The sequence below is a fragment of the Aquarana catesbeiana genome, linkage group LG04 (assembly GCF_042186555.1).
Source record: "Aquarana catesbeiana isolate 2022-GZ linkage group LG04, ASM4218655v1, whole genome shotgun sequence".
NCBI lineage: Eukaryota > Metazoa > Chordata > Amphibia > Anura > Ranidae > Aquarana > Aquarana catesbeiana.
Genome location: NC_133327.1, coordinates 588,094,247 through 588,115,302, shown reverse-complemented (window position 1 = coordinate 588,115,302; position 21,056 = coordinate 588,094,247). Strand labels below are relative to the sequence as shown.

General features: G+C 39.5%; 1 protein-coding gene across 4 annotated transcripts in view; it reads left to right on the top strand.

Annotated features, from left to right (window-relative positions):
* The window catches only part of KIZ (kizuna centrosomal protein), a 385,513-nt gene that overhangs the window by 218,544 nt on the left and 145,913 nt on the right, over positions 1-21,056 (top strand). For 3 of the 4 annotated variants that reach the window (XM_073628139.1, XM_073628141.1, XM_073628142.1), the window contains one exon: positions 10,064-10,132. The exons of the other annotated variant lie outside the window; for it this stretch is intronic. In XM_073628139.1, the coding sequence (XP_073484240.1) occupies positions 10,064-10,132 (69 nt within the window). The remainder of the gene's footprint in view (positions 1-10,063; positions 10,133-21,056) is intronic. 4 annotated transcript variants of the gene reach the window in all.

The following is a 21,056-nucleotide window of genomic DNA, read 5'->3' as shown; positions in this document are numbered from 1 at the left end:
CCCACGTGATATAATCACAAAATTTCATTATTACAGAACGAAAGAACAAATACTAATTGCTGCAAGAGAAAAAAAGGAACTTAATTTTCAAGGACACAATTATCAAATTTTTGCTGACCTATCCCAACTTACTATTACTAAAAGACGATCCATGAAACCCCAACTAATGGAACTGCAACGCCACAACATTATGTATCAATGGGGCTTCCCCTTTTCAGTCAGATTTAACTACCAAGGTACAATTTACAGAAGCAGATCAGCAGATGAACTACAACAAACCCTTTTAAAATTAAATCTGACAGAACCCACAAGCAGCAACACTCCCACACGCAGAAGAATGGCATCATCTTCACCTTCAGGCAGCACCCAGAAAATTTCAGAACAAAATGGGAATCATCATTCTCACAAAAGAGGCCATTATGCCACATCATCCATGGACCAAGAAGATTCAATGGACTGACATCCTAATTCCTGATATCTCTTCATTTATTATACTAAGAGATGGTTCTCTATAAAAAACCTGTATTTATAACTGAATGTAACTGCATTCTGATAGTCACACACTGTGTGGGATCATGTTACATTCCAGTTATATTTCTTATTACTTCTGATTCATATAGCCTTAGAATATATAAGTGAAATAAGGAAATTCTTGTTCAGTTATATATTATCAGGTAATAACAATAGATTTATTACTTTTTAGGACAAATATGTTCAATAATCCAGAAGTAATGGAAGCTTTTTCTTTCTTTTCTTAAAACAAATATATTATTACCTAACTAGTTCCTAGAATTATGTTTTTGTTTATTCTAATCTGAAGCACTACAACCTCAATTTTATGAGTTAACATATCTAAACAGTTACATATGAATAAAATATGTAATTGTTTACTCTAAAAGGGTTAAAATCCCAAAATAATTCAAACTATCTTCATCAATACCAAAGTTATTAACAGTACCTTTCTAACTGAATTATTTAACCTGGGGCAAGACTAACCATATACAACCACCCTGGAATAAATAATTTCAACAAAAACTATATTCTGCACTCCAATTAATGAAACATCATTTTGATGTCTTTTGACATAGCACTTCTCTCCTGTAAGCAGAAGATCCGTGTACCCCCATTAGCCCTCCTCATTCTCCCAACCATATTATGTGGGAGTGTGACGAAGGCACTTATTCCCCTGAGAGAGATATTTATTCTCTTTCACGGGTAAATTGTGATTACTTGCAAAAAATAATTTATACAATGTATCATCTAATCTCATATGTTTTTTGTGTACTCTTTACTCCAGAATTCACTGGTTTCTTTTCTATCTATTCATCTCTTCAGTCCACACAGGTTGATCTGCGCAGTCAGCTCTGCATAACAAAAAGTAAGTCAAAACTATTTGATCTATTGCCATGGCACCACTGAATATACTTTCCCTGAATGTTCAGGGAATAAATGTCCCTCAAAAAAGGACCAAAGCCTTCCGTACTTTTCATAACAAAAAGGCTCACATAGTATGCCTCCAAGAAACACACTTCACCAAAGATTCTACTCCAAAATATATTTCTCCTTTTTATCAACAAATTTACACGGCTTCTGCCTGTACCAAGCAAAGGGGAACTCTAATTGCATTTCACCGATCCACACCATTCACCTTATCATCAGAAATTAAAGACCCAGAAGGTAGATACCTGATACTCATGGGTTATATAATGGATACAGCAATCACGGTGATTTCCTACTACGCTCCTAACAAACAACCTACACCATTCCTCTCACATATATTACAAGTGATTAATACACACAAAATAGGAACAGTGATAATGTGTGGGGATTCGAACCAGGTCCTCCTCCCATTTATAGATAAATCACCTTTTACACCATCCAAAATAACCTCTAGATTACCTTTTTCTCAACTTCTTTCCAAATACAATCTGGTAGATTTGTGGAGAGAAAGTAACCCAATGAAAAAGAAAGTCACTTATTTCTCGCACCCTCATCAAACCTTCACCAGAATAGATCATATTTTTCTAACAATAGGAATGATACCAGAAATTATTGCATCGGATATAATTCCGATTCCGTGGTCTGACCATAATGCAGTATACACTACTATAGCCTCAGCCATACCAAAAGCGCATGACCCAACGTGGTACTTACCGGACATAATGCTCAAACACCCACTACATCAGATGGCCATTGAACAAGCTTTAAAGGAATACATATCAATTAATAATACAACAGACATCTCCCCAATAACACTGTGGGAAACTCATAAGCCTGTCTTGCGTGGTACAATACAAAGACAAATGGCACTATTTAAACGGGAACGCAAAAATCTAGCAAAAAAACTAGAACTCAATTTTAATGCAGCCTACATATCATTTCAAGATAATCCATCTCAGAGTACAAAATCTCATCTGGAAAAATCTAGATTGGAATACGATCTATTTCTCACTGAGTCAGTTGATAAATCCCTCAAACGCTCCAAACACAATTTCTACATGAATACAAACAAACCAGGTACATATTTGGCTCGGGCATTAAATTCAACTAACAAATCTTTCAAACCAATACGTTTGAAATTATCAAAAAATGTTTACACTTGTAATCCAGTTAAAATAGTCCATAAATTTCACTCACATCTCGCAACTTTATACAAGACAAACAATGAATTGAATCCTACAGAGGCTGAATCCTTCTTCTCAAAAATAACCTTACCTGAGTTATCTCAGAATCAAAAAAGCAGTTTGGATGAGCCTATAACTATAGATGAAGTTGCTAACGCCATAAAAGACCTAAAACTTAACAAAAGACCAGGCCCAGACGGCTACTCGGCTTTATACTATAAAACATTCTCAGAAATACTCTCTCCCATTCTCACTGAAACTTTTAACAAACTTCTAGATGGACATTCTTTTCGGCAAGAAACACTAATGGCAATTGTTTGTATGATCCCAAAACCCTTTTCTGATGATACTTCCTGTGTGAATTATCGGCCTATCTCTCTGTTAAACCTCGATATTAAATTATTAGCAAAAATAATTGCAAAACGCCTCAATAGCATTATAGGAAAATGAATACATAGAGATCAAGTAGGCTTCATGCCAAATAGACAGGCAGGCGATAATATACGCAGGGCAGTGTTATTGGCACATATTGCTAAAAAACGGAAAATCCCTTTATGTTTTCTATCTCTCAATATTAAGAGGGCATTTGACACAGTATCCTGGCAATATATGCAATATTCATTACAAAAATGGGGTTTTGGACCCCACTTTTTAACATGAATCAAAGCATTATATAATAAACCCAAAGCCTATATAAAATATGCTGGATACAAATCTGAAGCCTTTAATATCGAAAGAGGTACCTGACAGGGTTGCCCATTATCTCCCTTATTATTTGCCCTTATACTCGAACCCATGGCCCAATACATCAGAACAAACCAAACTATAACTGGCATTGAAGTAGGAGGTATTACACACAAATTATGTATATTTGCAGACGATATATTACTTTTTCTATCATCACCACAGGTCTCTGGTCCTAACTTAATACCAGCTCTTGATGGATTTGCAGCCCTATCCGGCCTTATGATTAATCCTAAGAAATGCCTAGTGCTTAATATTTCACTCACAAACATGGAATTGATCCCGGCTAGGGCTGCACTCCCATTCACATGGGCAGAAAAATCAATCCTATATCTTGGAATTCATTTAACAGCATCTCATTCTGACTTATTCTCAACCAATTATCCTCCTGTATTAAGACAGATCACAAATCTAATAAAACAATGGTCGCAACTTCCTTTATCCTGGATAGGGAAGATTAATGCAATTAAAATGACTATTCTACCCAAATTGCTTTATCTATTCGGAGTCCTCCCTATTCCAATTCCTTCCTATTTTTTGAGAATAGTACAAAAAAGAGCAACTTCGTTTATATGGGGCTCTTCTAAACCACGTATACCTATACACACACTACATCTTCCCAAAAATAAAGGAGGCCTGGGATACCCTAATTTTACTAACTACTACAGAGCAGCACATTTGGCCAGTCTGTCCAAATACCATGCAAAACAGGAAATCCCATTATGAGTATTTATAGAGGCTTCAGAAAATGACCCTCTATTAATATCAAATTTATTATGGCTTGATCCTAAAGACCGCTTTAAAATTCATAATCCCATAACTAAACACTTCTTATCTCTCTGGGATAAACTAAAAACCAAATATCAGTTACAATCTCCACACAATCCTCTCCTTTCTTTTATCAGAAATCCGGCCTTTTATCCGGCATGGATCTACCCAAATTCTTTTAAAGCTTGGACAACATCAGGCATTCAGACACTAAATGACTTCATAGCATCTAAATCATTCCTTTCATTCCCATCGCTTAGAGAAAAATATGATCTACCAAACTCTGAGATATTTAGATATCTCCAAATCAAAAATTTCTATACACCATTCCTAAAGGGGGATACACCATTATCCCAATTATCCATTTTTGAATCAATCTGTACAAAAGATCCATTTGCTAAAGGTACAATTTCATCACTTTATAATCAATTATATGGAGTAGCAAATCTTAATAGACCCTCTTACGTTCAGAGGTGGGAGGAGGACCTGGGACGAACTTTAGAAGACACGGACTGGTCTAACATATGGCTCACATCTAAGTCATCTTCACCCAACATCTTAGCACTGGAGACAAATTATAAAGTCCTAACTCGCTGGTACCTTGTACCCGCTAGAGTGGCAAAATATTCACCTAATACCTCAGCTCTTTGTTTTCGAGGATGCCCAGAAATAGGCACATATTTACACATATGGTGGACATGCCCAGTAATCCAAACCTTCTGGAAGGAAGTCTTCGTGATTGCATCTAAAATATTTAAAAAAATAATACAACCAGATCCATATTTAACTTTACTTAATCTAAAACCGGAATGGTTAACACTCTCTCAATTCAAACTTATGATCCGTCTTATGAAAAGTGGCCAAGGCATGGAAATCTCCTACATTGGTACTAGCAGAAACAATTCACAGAATGAATAATACAATGTCCCACGCTAAGATGGTAGCCATCGATCAAAATGAAATTCCAAAATTTGAAAAACTTTGGCATCCTTGGATAAAACAACAGTTCCTGTCAAACTTCAATGACTCTGTCCTGTTGCCATGGTAACAGATTAAATGACTTACAGAGACACCCATTCTAAGGCTTCAAAGAGAACTAAAAAGAATAATAAACTGACGAGCGGGACAACCTTGTGGACCATACCTCTGCCTTTCTACCCCTTTTCTTCTTTCTCTTTCCTTTTCTCCACCTTACGATTAAAGCTCATTATTAGAATTTATTTGACCTATATACACTCTACTTGTAAACAATATGTATAGTAGGTATAAATCATTTAAATACCTACAAAAGTAACTAAGGAAATGATATATATCTTTAATTTAGGTTTACGTGAACCCAATGTTTAATATTTGAAATTTCATGATATTTACCTATATAAACCCTACTGTAAAACAATGAGCTTACTTTATAGATCCTTGTAAACTTACTTTATGTATCTTTATAACATTGTATACTCAATAAACTTCTTTTGACAAGGAAAATAGGGCCTTATCAATGGCACCGGAGTCATGGATTGATATTTGGACAACTACTAAGTCTTCAGTCTTAAACATTGTAACCTTTGAAATGAATTGCAAAGTCCTAACCCTAAGTCCTACTTGGTTCTGTCCAAAATTTAATAAATTGTTCTCACATACTTGTTTCCATGTATGTGGAGCTATGGGCTCATACATATTTGGTGGCATTGTCCTACTGTGCATAAGTTCTGGGTGGAAATATTTTCCATTATCTCTACACTATTTTCAATTAATATCTCTACTGAACCTCTTATGGCACTATTCAACACCCAACCCCCTCATGTAACAGCCAAGCAGTTCAAATTGTTACTACAGGTAACTACTGCAGTCAAGCAAACTTTAGTGAAGGCCTGTAAAACCCTTTCTCTACACGTTGTAGACACCAAGAACAGAGCCATGCTAAAATTGAAGAGCTAGGCCCTCTTGTACACATCAGTGCCTAACCTCACAAATGCGCTTGTGGATATCCTTCCCAGAAGAGTCGAAGCTGTTATAGCTGCAAAGGGTGTGCCAACTTAATATTGAACCCTACGGACTAAGACTGGGATGCCATTAAAGTTCATGTGCGTATATAGGCAGGCGTCCCAATACTTTCGGTGATATAGTGTATATTTACCTAGAAAAATGGTGACGTGTTCAATACTCATTTTACCCACTGTATGTATGTATGTATGTATGTGTGTGTGTGTGTGTGTGTGTGTGTGTATATATAATATATAATATATATATACAAAAAATGGCCGCTCTATCATTTCCGGTTTCACGTCTTATAAACCAGGTCTGTAAAACCAATCTGGTTCCCCAGATGAAGACGTGACGTGTCGTAACGCGTAGGGAGTGGCTGGAATCAGGCACACACCAGAAGTGACGTGAGAAGGCGCTGAGAACTCCGCTGTTATTACCTTTTGCTTGCTTTTATATTTTTTTTATGTAAGAGTCCACCTATTTGGTACCTGAATAAATATCAACTTAGTTTTTTAAACATACTACACCATTGGAGGCATTCTTTCTTTTCTTCTCCCCCCCCGTTTTTGCTGTGGTGTTGTACCGGAGCATATTAGGACGGCTCAGTGGAGAATTTATATAGCTGGAGAAGTACCCATGGTTCAACCGGCAGTGTATGTAAACACAATAAGGCCCCAATAGGATACTGTGAAGAGTCCAACTTGCCTATTGAAGCCATTTACTTCATTTTCATAAGGAGAGAGTTCTGTGAGACTAGTGTTTGAAGTGGGAACTCGTGGAGTCATTTTATGGACAATTTACCACTTTACATCTGCCCATTATATATCTATGTACTGTGTACACTTTCTCCTTAATTTGGAGTCTCCCCTGACACTTTATACTTTTTTGGGGATGCTATATAGTGGTTTTCCTTTAATTCATGAATGTATCCATTTATTTTTTAAGGATTTTTGGACATCATTTGGACGTTTTGTGCACATTTTTATTCTTTTCCTTTTCATTGTTTGCACTTTTTTGTGGAGATACCAGGATTTTGCACTTTAATATTTTTGCATAATATTTTTGCACTGTATTTATCCCTTAGTGGATCTTCTTTTATGTTTAGAGTGATTGTTATTACTGCACGAGATCACTTTATATTTGCACTTGGTTTATTTTGTGTATTGTGAACACTACAAGGTTTTGCTGCTGGTTTTATTTATTATCACTCTACTTCTGTAGATAGGTACATTCCATAGGTACTCCAAGTAGCCCGAGGGACACTTCTACATATACACATATATACAGTGCCTTGCAAAAGTATTCACCCCCTTGGTATTTTTCGTGTTTTGTTGCCTCACAACCTGGAATTAACATGGATTGTTTGAGGATTTGCATTATTTAATTTACAGAACATGACCACAACTTTGAAGGTGTTTTTTTTTTTTTATTGGGAACCAAACAACAAATAGGACAAAATAACAGAAAAAGTCCATGTGCATTACCATTCACCCCCTAAAGTCAATACTTTGTAGAGCCACCTTTTGCGGCTATCACAGCTCCAAGTCGCTTTGGATAAGTCTCTATGAGCTTGCCACATCTTACCACTGGGATTTTTGCCCATTCCTCCTTGCAAAACTGCTCCAGTTCCTTCAAGTTTGATGGTTTGCGCTTATGAACAGCAATCTTTAAGTCTGACCACAGATTTTCTATTGTATTGAGGTCTGGGCTTTGACTAGGCCATTCCAACACATTTACATATTTCCCCTTAAACCACTCAAGTGTTGCTTTAGCAGTGTGTTTGGGGTCATTATCCTGCTGGAATGTGAACCTCCGTCCTAGCCTCAAATCACACAGAGTGATACAGGTTTTGCTCAAGAATATCCCTGTATTTAGCACCATCCATCTTTCCATCAACTCTGACCAGTTTCCCAGTCCTGACTGCTGAAAAACATCCCCACAGCATGATGCTGCCACCACCATGTTTTACTGTGGGGATGGTATTCTTTTGGTGATGTGATGTGTTGGGTTTGCCCAAGACATAGCGTTTTCTTTGATGGCCAAAAAGTTACATTTTAGTGTCATCAGACCAGAGCACCTCAATCCTAACATTTTGGGAGTCTCCAACATGCCTTTTCGCAAACTCAAAAAAAGCCATTTTGTTTTTTGCTGTAAGTAATGGCTTTCTTCTGGCCACTCTGCCATAAAGCCCAACTCTATGGAGCGTACGGCTTATTGTCGCCCTATGTACAGATACTCCAATCTCTGCTTTGGAACTCTGCAGCTCCTCCAGGGTTACCTTAGGTCTCTGTGCTGCCTCTCTGATTAATGCCCTCCTTGCCTGATCCATCAGTTTTGGTGTGTGGCCGTCTCTTGGCAGGTTTTCTGTTGTGCCATGTTCTTTCCATTTGGTTATGATAGATTTGATGGTGCTCCTAGGGAACATCAAAGATTTTTATATTTTTTTTTATAACCTAACCCTGACTTGTACTTCTCAACAACATTGTCCCTTACTTGTTTGGAGAGTTCCTTGGTCTTCATGGCAGTGTTTGGTTAGTGGTGCCTCTTGCTTAGGTGTTGCAGCCTATGGGGCCTTTCAAAAAGGTGTGTATATGTAATGACAGATCATGTGACACTTAGATTGCACACAGGTGGACATAATTTCACTAATTATGTGACTTCTGAAGGTAATTGGTTGCACCAGAGCTTTTTATGGGCTTCATAACAAAGGGGGTGAATACATACGTACACGCCAATTCTCAGTTTTTTATTTCTGAAAAATAGTTTAATGTATATATTTTTCTAATTTTACTTCACCAACTTAGACTATTGTGTTCTGATCCATCGCATGTAATATAGATTAAAAAACCATTGAACTAAAGGCTGTAATGTAACAAAATAGGTAAAAAGCCAGGGGGGGGGTACTTTTGCAGGGCACTGTACATACACAGTGTGTATACATACACATGCAGTCTTTTATAACACCACTTTAGCTCACAGCTTCTGTAGTGTTACCATTGGTGTCTTTGTTTCATAGGTCTCAAAGAAATGCTAGTGCTACTTTTATCAGTTATATGAGTAATCTATGGAGGTATCACTGAATGGATGCTCTCTGTCAGTGAATCTATGGGAGGTGTATCTGTTAGGTGTGCCTGTAGATTTGAAGGCAATTAGCATCTACTTTGCTTTTCATATTGCTATTGTGCAAGAGAGCTGCAGGTGTTTTCAATAATATCACAAAATGAGTTTGCTGTATGCTGCATGTTGTATTTTTTCAGCTCGGCAAAATGAAATCAGTGATGAACACAGCATTATATGTTTTAATTATGTCAAGGCAGAGTATAGACAAAGCAATTACGTTATCCATATACACCAAGAATCCATTTTAATAATCAAAGTTTAGTCTGGGATAATGACTGGATGATATACACTCGCTGGGTTATCTTCCTCGGTATCCATCTCATCAAAATCTAAAGAGCTTGGCAATTAGGATGAAAAACCCTTTATATGATTAAGCTGGGCACATTGATTTAGGTCTTTTGAGTGCATGCTTGTTTTATTCACAGTGGAAAAAGCAACTTTGATTCCAGCTAATTAAGTTTGTTGCCATTTTTTTTGTAGATGCCCTGCTATTCAGAGAGACACTGTTGGTATTTATATAACAATTTTTTCTCCTTTTTTTTTTTTTTTTTTTTATTTCATCTAGTTAAAGCATAAATAATTTAAGAAGCCTGCTTGGCTCAATCATAGCAGCTGAAGCAGGCCGAAAAAGAAGCCTATTTGATAAAAAGTTCACAGTAGGCTTTTTCTTTTGAGAACCAGAAAGTCGAAACCAAGATCAATAAACTTGAGATAACAACAGTATAAGGAAAAAATATACTTAAAGCACAGGGTTTAACTGGAACTAAGCCAGCTTGGTCATCGTGCCTTTGAAATGTTTCATTATTTTCTGTCTCAATGTACAGATGATACAAGCTCATGTGAAGATGATGACAGCAGACATAGAAAGTTTCTAGAGAAGAAACATGTGGCAGGTAAAAGCCATCTCTGGATAAAAGCAACAAGCGCAACACCCCCAGGAATATATAAAACAAATGAGCAGCTATTTACAAAATGCAGTCTATGCAGAGTAAACAGAGGTATATGCACATTAACGAGTAGGGAGTGAAGACAATATGCAAGATCCATTGTCATGGCGTGACTATCACCTGACCTTTGCTGATTTAGATTGTGCTGTTCTTAATAGGCATAGCTCAGCGATTACAGTGTAACACGCAGATGGTTCTAATTTACTGCTGCTCTTTTCTAAATGGATGGCAAATTCAGTAAAAACTAGTAAAATATGCTAGATGAAAAGTCCGTACTTCAAAATGACTTTGTTTACGAAGGATGGTTCCATATTTTATGCAAGTCCATTTGTGATGGTTTCTTTATGAGAAGTGTAGTGTATTCCGTTTACCTAAGAACAGATGTTTAAATGACTGTTTATCTAACTAGACAACCTAAAAACACGTTAAGTACCGTATTTATCGGCGTATAACATGCATCAGGCGTAAAACACGCACCTTAATTTTCAGAAGCAAGTTTCTAAACTTACATTTTAAATAAAGAACTTTGAAGCAAAATAAGGATCAATGCCCATCAATGTAGCCTTTTCAGTGCCCATCAATGCAGCCTTATCAGTGCCCATCAATGCAGCCTTCTCAGTGCCCATCATTGCAGCCTCATCAGTGCCCATCCGCAGCCTCACCTTTGCCCATCAATTTAGCCTGTTCAGTGCCCATCTGCAGCCTCACCAATGTCCATTAATGCAGCCTGCTCAGTGCCCATCTGCAGCCTCACCATTGCCCATTATTGCAGCCTGCTCAGTGCTCATCTGCAGCCTCACCATTGCCCATTAATGCAGCCTGCTCAGTGCCCATCTGCAGCTTCACCTTTGCCCATTAATGCAGCCTGCTCAGTGCCAATCTGCAGCCTGCTTAGTGCCCATCTGCAGCCTCACCATCGCCCATTAAGGCAGGCCTGCTCAGTGCCCATCTGCAGCCTCACCATCGCCTATTAATGCAGGCCTGCTCAGTGCCCATCTGCAGCCTCACCATTGCCCATTCATGCAGCCTGCTCAGTGCCCATCTTCAACCTCACCATTACCCTTTAATGCAGCCTGCTCAGTGCCCATCTGCAAGCTCACCATTGCCCATTAATGCAGCCTGCTCAGTGCCCATCTGCAGCCTCACCATTGCCCATTAATGCAGCCTGCTCAGTGCCCATCTGCAGCTTCGCAATTGCTCATTAATGCAGTCTGCTCAATGCCCATCTATGCAGCCTGCTCAGTGCCCATCTGCAGCTTCGCTTTTGCCAATCAATGCAGCCTCTCCAGTGTTGGATTACACAGAGCCAGGATCTCCTGTGTGCTCGCTGTCATTCACAGTCCCGCCTCCTGGCCCGTCTCCTATGACTGACAGGACACCGGTCCAATGCCAGGACATGTGCTGTCTATGCTAGGAGCCATGCCAGGGGGTGGGACTGTGAGTGGCTGCGAGCGCCGAGTACACAGGAGATCTCGGCACTGTGTAATCCGGCAGCGCTCACCCCCTCCTTCCCCTCCAAGGCAGCCAGGCATCGGCGTATATAACATGCACCCATAATTTGCCCCCTGTTTTCAGGGGGAAAAATACCGTAACTGATACTTTTACAGTTTGATTGCGATCACGCAGAATCTTATAAAAAGATTGAAATTGATGTTTTATTCATAAAAATAAAAAACTAAGTATAAATACATTAAATAGTGTTTAGCAATACATATGTACATGCCTCAACTCTAAGATTGTTTAACATGGCCTTCCCTAATGGAGGTAGGGTATATGTTTCCGCACATGCTGTTGTAAGTGTCAATTGTCAATTGCTGTGTATGACAAAAAAATGTAATAAAGATTTTGTTTTAAAAAAGGCAAAAAACATTGAAAACTAACATTTTGCATTCAATATACCACCAGTTATATCTTCATATAAGTGTCCTACATTCCCCACTATTCAGTCATGTTTGTACATTTCCAACTTCCCAGGCAGAGATTCATGTTGTCTCTAAACCCACATCAAACTATCAATAAATGCTGTATTACACGCTGTTCATACTCACTCGGTTGCTATATTTGTTTTCTGTATTCTGCAAGAAACCTGGCTGGTCCTGCTGCTCTTTATCTCCACCTTCTGTGTATGTCTCCAATTCAGCTAAGGATTTTGCAGTTGTGGTGGCAACTCTGCACATGCTCAGTTTTCAGTAAGTTTCTATGCTGAGCATTTCCTCCCTATCACATGAGCAGCCCATGTGACTATAGAGTCACACATGTTGGCATATACAAAATGGTAAATGACAGCCCACTCCCTCCATTCTCCTCCATGCCCACTAACCAGCTAAACTTAATGAGGGCGGGATATTACATTTTGATTGATGAAGGCTTCACCTCCCTCTTATTCTAAGACACAGGCTGGAGGGGCATGTCACAGGCTGTGACTGGCAGAAATCAGCCCAGACTATGTTATTGCTAAAAAATAATAAAGATTTGATTTCAAATATATATGTCTATGACAATTTAAAACAGTTTATTGATATTATTTATTTATTTTTACTCTGTATTCCAAAGGCCTGTTTTTTTGGGGGGGGGTTTAACATGTGGCCAGCAGCACAGGAGTAGAAGCTCCTCCTGCTTAAATTTCCCTGTGGCAGGCAGGGAAAGATCTGGTATCAATTAGGAAAAAGGATACTGATGTTTTTTTTGTTAATTAAAATAATTACAGTGCCATCATCCACATACAGAAATAGAAGGGACAATGTAAATTAAACAGTGTGTGTTAGTATCACTTCAACTGTTTGACGATGAGCCTTATAACATAGTAGGACAGTGTCCGTTTCACAAACGTCTGCTTCCTCTGAAGATGTAGTGAAAGTATTTATAATGATCATATTAAATCATACTAATATTCTTAAACAATGTACATATGAATGACATCACATTTTTAACAACTTAGATAAGTCAAATGTCTGGAGTGCTGGAGCCATTGGTTTAAAGAGGTCCCAGAGGAAAGGTCATGGGAGATTAAGTATGGGGCAATCCAGATCATAAGAGAAATGTATCAAGATCAAAAAAAGTCATGATTATTCAATGAAAGGCTACATTCATAGTATAAAACATACTTTTTTATCATTACCTAATAATTGCTGGAACTGTTCAAAGGGACACCCTCACTGATGAAGAAAAGGATCTTAGAAAGTAAAAAATATCTATTGTGAGTCTCTGATTTCAGTATGAATTTTCATGATAAGCCTTTGCATTTTGAGGTTTAATAAATCCATTTTCTAAATACTACCTAATGAGTACTGGAATCACAAAAATCGCAAACTTCACACATCTGTTAGGACTGTAGATCCCAGCCAAAGAGTCAGAAACAACAAGAATCTTAAAAGAATTAATGAATAGTATAAACACTGGCATGAAAAAAGTAAACCCCTTGGAATTAACTGGTTTTCTGCAGTAATTTGCCATAAAATGGGATTTGATCTTCATCTTCAGTTAGATCCATATATATTTGGACACAGGCACAATTTTCATACTTTTGGCTCTGTATGCTGCCAGAATAAAATTAAAACGAAACAATCCAAATGAATTTGAAGTGCAGACTTTCAGCTTTAATTCTAGGGGTTGAACATAAATATCAAGTACAAATTTTAGGAACTGCAACCATTTTTATACACAGTCCCCCCATTTTCAGGGGCTCAAATGTAATTGGACAAACGAATATAATCATAAATAAAATTTTCATTTTTAATATTTTGTTGAGAATCCTTTACTGGCAATGACTGCCTGAAGTCTGGAACCCATGGACATTACAAAAGACTGGGTTTCCTCTTTTCTGATGCTTTGCCAGGCTCTAACTGCAGCTATCTTCAGTTGTTCTTTGTGGGTCTTTCTGCCTTTAGTTTTGCCTTCAGCTAGTGAAATGCATGCTCAATTGGGTTGAAATCAGGTGATTGATTCAGCCATTGCAGAATATTCCACTTCCTTTCCTTCAAAAGCTCTTGGGTTGCTGTTGCAATGTGATTTGGATCATTGTCCATCTGTACTATGAGGCGCTGTCCAATCAACTTTGCTGCATTTGGCTGAATCTGGGCTGACAGTATATCTCTAAACACTGCAAAATTAATTTGGCTGCTTCTGTCTTTTGTCACATCATCAATAAACACCAATGACCCAGTGCCACTGGAAGCCATGCATGCCCATGCCATCACACTGCTTCCACCATGTTTTACAGATGACGTTGTGTGCTTTGGATCATGAGCTTTTCCAAGCCTTCTCTACACTTTTTTCTTCCTGTCATTCTGGTACAGATTAGTCTTAGTTTCATCCATCCAAAGAATGCTTTTCCAGAACTGGTCTGGCATTTTTTAGATGTTTTTTGGCAAAGTCTAATCTGGCTTTTCTATTCTTCAGGCTTATGAATGGTTTGCACCTTGTGGTGAACCCTCTGTATTTGCTCTCGTGAAGTCTTCTCTTGATTGTAGACTTTGACAATGATACGCCCACCTCCCGGAGAGTGTCCTTCACCTGTCTGGATGTTGTGAATTGTTTTTTCTTTAACATAGAGAGGATCCTGCAAACATCCACCACTGTTGTATTCCATGGACATCCAGGCCTTTTTATGTTGCTGAGTTCTTCTTTCCTCAGAATGTACCAAACTGTTGATTTGGCTACTCCTAATGTTGCGGCTTTCTCTCTGATGGAATTGTTCACTTTTTGAAGCCTTATAATGGCCTATTTCACTTGCATGGACAGCTCTTTTGAACACATGATGTAGGTTCACAGCAATTGATTCCAAATGCAAATACCACACTTAGAATAAACTCCAGACCTTTTACCCACTTAATTGATGAAGAACGGACGAAGGAGTAGCCCACATCTGGCCATGAAGCCACTTTGAATTCAAATGTCAAATTACTTTTGGTCCCTTGAAAAAGGGGGATTTCTATTCTTAGGAGCTGTAATTCCTAAACCCTTCATCCAATTTGGATATACATACAGTCAGGTCCATAAATATTGGGACATTGAAACAATTCTAATCTTTTTGGCTCTATACACCACCACAATGGATTTGAAATGAAACGAACAAGATGTGCTTTAACGGCAGACTTTCAGCTTTAATTAGAGGGTATTTACATCCAAATCAGGTGAACGGTGTAGGAATTACAACAGTTTGTATATGTGCCTCCCACTTTTTAAGGGACCAAAAGTAATGGGACAGATTAACAATCATCCATCAAACTTTCACTTTTTAATACTTGGTTGCAAATCCTTTGCCGTCAATTACAGCCTGAAGTCTGGAACGCATAGACATCACCAAACGCTGGGTTTCAACCCTGGTGATGCTCTGCCAGGCCTCTACTGTAACTGTCTTCAGTTCCTGCTTGTTCTTGGGGCATTTTCCCTTCAGTTTTGTCTTCAGCAAGTGAATTGCATGCTCAATCGGATTCAGGTCAGGTGATTGACTAGGGTCATTGTCCATCTGCACTGTGAAGCACCGTCCAATGAGTTCTGAAGCATTTTGCTGAATATGAGCAGATAATATTGCCCGAAACACTTCAGAATTCATCCTGCTGCTTTTGTCCGCAGTCACATCATCAATAAATACAAGAGAACCAGTTCCATTGGCAGCCATACGTGCCCACGTCATGACACTACCACCACCATGCTCACTGATGAGGTGGTATGCTTTGGATCATGAGCAATTCCTTTCCTTCTCCATACTCTTCTCTTCCCATCACTCTGGGACAAGTTGATCTTGGTCTCATCTGTCCATAGGATGTTGTTCCAGAACTGTGAAGGCTTTTTTAGATGTTGTTTGGCAAACTCTAATCTGGCCTTCCTGTTTTTTGAGGCTCACCAGTGGTTTACATCTTGTGGTGAACCCTCTGTATTCACTCTGGTGAAGTCTTCTCTTGATTGTTGACTTTGACACACATGCACCTACCTCCTGGAGAGTGTTCTTGATCTGGTCAACTGTTGTGAAGGGTGTTTTCTTCACCAGGGAAAGAATTCTTCGGTCATCCACCATAGTTGTTTTCCGTGGTCTTCCGGGTCTTTTAGTGTTGCTGAGCTTACTGTTGAGTTATTTCTTTTTAAGGATGTTCCAAACAGTTGATTTGGCCACACCTAATGTTTTTGCTATGTCTCTGATGGGTTTGTTTTGTTTTTTCAGCCTAATGATGGCTTGCTTCACTGATAGTGACAGCTCTTTGGATCTCATATTGAGAGTTGACAGCAACATATTCCAAATGCAAATAACACACTTGAAATGAACTCTGGACCTTTTATCTGCTCCTTGTAAATGGGATAATGAGGGAATAACACACACCTGGCCATGGAACAACTGAGCAGCCAATTGTCCCATTACTTTTGGTCCCCTAAAAAGTGGGAGGCACATATACAAACTGTTGTAATTCCTACACCGTTCACCTGATTTGGATGTAAATACCCTCATATTAAAGATGAAAGTCTGCAGTTAAAGCACATCTTGTTCGTTTCATTTCAAATCCATTGTGGTGGTGTATAGAGCCAAAAAGATTAGAATTGTGTCAATGTCCCAATATTTATGGACCTGACTGTACCTTTAAATTATGCGGTAGGTCGCAAAGCCGCGGCCTAAATTTCCGGCCACGAGAACGGCCCCCCAGCTGGTAGGCCGCAAAGCCGCGGCCTAAATTTCAGCAACCACTCACCTCCCAGACCCAACCCTAGATGCCCCCCCCCCAGTAACAACCCGAAGGTGGAAAAAAGGGCAACCATGTCCCTAGGCCGGAGTCTGGGCCTCACCCGGAATAGGGGGGGAGGGGGGGAGGAGAACCCCGGAGGGATTGACCACCGCCCCACACCACTCCGGGGAAGGAGAGGGGACCCCTTACTTCTCCAGCGAAAAGCACGGTTAATGCTCCCAGACAGATTCTCCTCACCACCAAAGTGGGGGAGCTGTCGGCCATGAGGAACGATGCGGCACAGGTCATATGCGACCTCGTGAGACGTTTAACTCGCAGGGCCAGCCCCTGTCCAGTGGGGCTATGTCCCGGCCGACCTAGTGCGTAGCTGTGGTCTGCGTGCGCTCGCTGGCCACACTGGGGTGACCACTGGATCAAGTGTCCAGCCCGTCGCCCAGCCTGGCAGTTGATTGGAAAAAGAGAAAATAACAAACAAATAAATTCCCAAGACTAGAGATCCCAGCAGGGAACTAGGTCCTTACTCCTGACTAGGCAGAAAAAAACAAAACCTAAAGCAGGGAAGGGTTATATACTGACGGAGGACAACCCATGGGCGTAGCCAGGGGTTGTTTTTTTGTTCTGCCTAGTCCTACTCCTGAGATGATATAACGCTACCAATGAACGAATGAGAAAATTACATTGTGCCTGTGTCCAAATATATATGGACCTAACTGTAAGTCACAACAATAGAAAAACACAATGAGGTTGATTTACTAATGGCAAATATACTGTGTACTGCAAGTGCAGTTGCTCTAAATCCGAGGGGAAGCTTTGCTGATTTCTATCATCCATTCACATGCAAGAAAAAGTGCTTTTTTTTTTCTTTGCATGTGATTGAGTATTCTTTACAAAGTGAAGGTTTACCTCATTTACTAAGCTCTGGAGGAAGTGCAATTGCAGTGCACAGTATATTTGCCTTTAGTAAATCAACCCCTGTGTTTTTAAGCTGATAACACAAATAATTCTAATTTCCTGTGTCTTTATTGAACACCCCCATTAAATATTCAAAGTGCTGGAAAATGTAATTGAATACTTGCCATTAATAGCTGGTCGAACCTCCTTTGGCAGCAAAATTGGGACAGGGCAACAAAAAGCTGGCAAGTAAGTGGTACTAACAAGGAAGAGCTGGAAGAATATTTTGCAAATAATTAGGCTAATTGACAACAGGTCAGTAACATGATTGGATATAAAAAGGGCATCGTAGAAAGTCAGACGTGAAGATGGGCAGAGTTTTACCAAACTGTGAAAAGCTACATCTAAAAATCACAATCAATAATGTTCCCCAACATAAAATTTCAAAGACTTTATATACCGTTGTGCTCATAATTTTACATACTCTGGCAGAATTCATGATTTCCTGGTCATTTTTCAGAGAATATAAATGATAATACAAAAACTTTTCTTTCACTCATGGTTAGAGTTTGGCTGAAGCCATTTATTATACATCGACTGGGTTTACTCTTTTTAAATCATAATCACAACAGAAATCCAGATAAACATATATCAAGGGCGCTCAGAATGTCAGGACCAGGCGGATAGTGTCTATGTTGGGCGGATTATGTGATCTTCAAACACTTAGGGCTGCACTCGAGGAGAGGAGCAATCACTAATAGAAAACAGATAAAAGAAAAAAAGGCGCCTCTAAGTGCAGAAATAAAAACTTTTAATATCCCCAAGAAGGATTAAAAACACTTACAGGATAAAGAATAGGAAGAAACCTATCATGGATATATGAAGCAGGAGATCCAGCATCAGGAAGTCCCAGTGTATCACAATTCTCTAGGGATAACAATATGCAGCAGCTCCCAAGATAACCAGCAGGTGAACACCCCAGGCTCTGGGAACACTGATTATGCAGTTGTGCCGTCTGAGTCAGTGTGGAGCATAGATCCCGGAAATGACGTTAGTGGGAGGGGTCGACAACCAGCATGGACTGCAAACAGGAAGTATGTCATCAAAATGGGACGCGTTTCAGAACTACTGATTGGTTCCCAATGACAACAGGTAAGTAGGTGAGCTTCTTATGGTCTATGGGCGGAGCTGTGGGTGGGGCTATGGGTGGTGGTAAGGGGAAAAAAACACAATGCTGCAGTAATCCAGGAAGTGGTGTAATCCATGGGCACAGAGCTACACAGTAAACATAAAGACAAAAAGACATCGCGGGATGCAGCCTGCACACAAGAAAACGGCAAGATGAATGCAGCTGGACATTTACACAGATATATATCAGGAAAGGGACTTAAGATCAAGGTAAATTAAAAGGAAAAAAGCGGTCAGCCCATACATAAATCCTCAGTAGCAAATGCCACTAGGGGGAAGTTGGTGGATAATTCCAATCAGATTCCATATATAATGCTAAGATATTAAAATATATTAGAACATGTTAAAATATGTGGTTTATGTAGATGTCATATAAAATTGATATATTAAAAAATACATCTGTATATAAAAATATATAAATAGTTGATTTATATATGAAAAAATGTATATATAAATGCATGCCCGCATAGGAGACATCCACAGACGCATAGATGCACAAACGGGAAAAAAGGAGAAAAAATGAAGAAAAAGGGAAAAGAAGGGGAGCATAAATATATGCACACCATGCGCTCATGCATACCCACACACTCACCCACGCATATGTATACATCCCATAGGAAAAGCAGAATCTGATTTCCAATAGGTGACATACCTAAGGGGAATATGGGCACTTGTATAATGAGCAAACATATGAAAACGAGGATGGGATAGTGAATACAATTCTAAAGAATGGCACTGATTTTGAAATCCTCATTTAACTTTCCAGGGGCCAAAACATTCAAAGTGAAAATCCAATACATCTCTCTATGGCAAAGCTTTCGAAAACGCTCAGCTGGGGGGAGGTCTCTAGGCATCGCCCCAATAACCCAAACCATGAGACCATCAGTGGATTTGTTATGTTCCTCAAGGTAGTGCCTAGGGACACTAAGAATGTCTAATCCTTCAGTAATGAAGGGCGATGTTCGCCAAATCGCTTACGTAATGGTCTGATCGCCCAACATAAAAAAAGGCCACATGGGCATGTCAAACAATAGCCTACATGGTCAGAGGAGCATGTGTAAAAACCCTTGATAGGGTATGTTTTGCCTTTCACACACACATTCTTCTGGCCATGTTTAACAAACTGACAGGTCTTACATAACGGCTTGCGGCATTGGTACATGCCCGAGATAGCTAGAAAGGTTGGAAGAGAATAACCTGGGGGTAATAGCTTTTCCTTAAGTTTACAGTGTGCCACCTTGCTTTTAATATTAGTGGCCATTCTGTAGGCAAATTTTGGCTTGTTGGATAGGACAGGAAGAAGGTGCTCGTCCTGAAGCAGCAGAGGCCAATGTTTCCGCACAATACCCTCCATCTGCCTGTGGCGGCAATGAAATTGGATAATGAATCGCAAATCATCCTTATTGTTGTCAGCATGGGTGGGATGACGTGGTTGGATAGGTGTGTCTGTATTGGTTTATGCTATCTTGGGCATGTACCAATGCCGCAAGCCGTTATGTAAGACCTGTCGGTTTGTTAAACATGGCCAGAAGGATTTTTGTATGAAAGGCAAAACATACCCTATCAAGGGTTTTCACACATGCTCCTCTGATCATGTAGTCTATTGTTTGACATGCCCATGTGGCCTTTTTTATGTTGGATGAACTATCAGACCATTACGTAAGTGATTTGGCGAACTTCGCCGCTTCATTACTGAAGTATTAGACATTCATAGTGTCCCTAGGCACTACCTTGAGTACCATAACAAATCCACTGATGGTCTAATGGTTTGGGTTATTGAGGCGATGCCTAGAGACCTCCCCCCAGCTGAGCGTTTTCGAAAGCTTTGCCATAGAGAGATGTATTGGATTTTCACTTTGAATGTTTTGGCCCCTGGAGGGTTAAATGAGGATTTCGAAATCAGTGCCATTCTTTAGAACTTTATTCACTATCCCATCCTTATATTCATATGTTTGCTCATTATACAAGTGCCCATATTCCCCTTAGGTATGTCACCTATTGGAAATCAGATTCTGCCTTTCCTATGGGATGTGTACATATGCGTGGGTGTGTGTGTGTGCATGCATAAGCGCATGGTGATTTATCTAACGGACGGTTGTGTGCGCACTCCTTTTTTT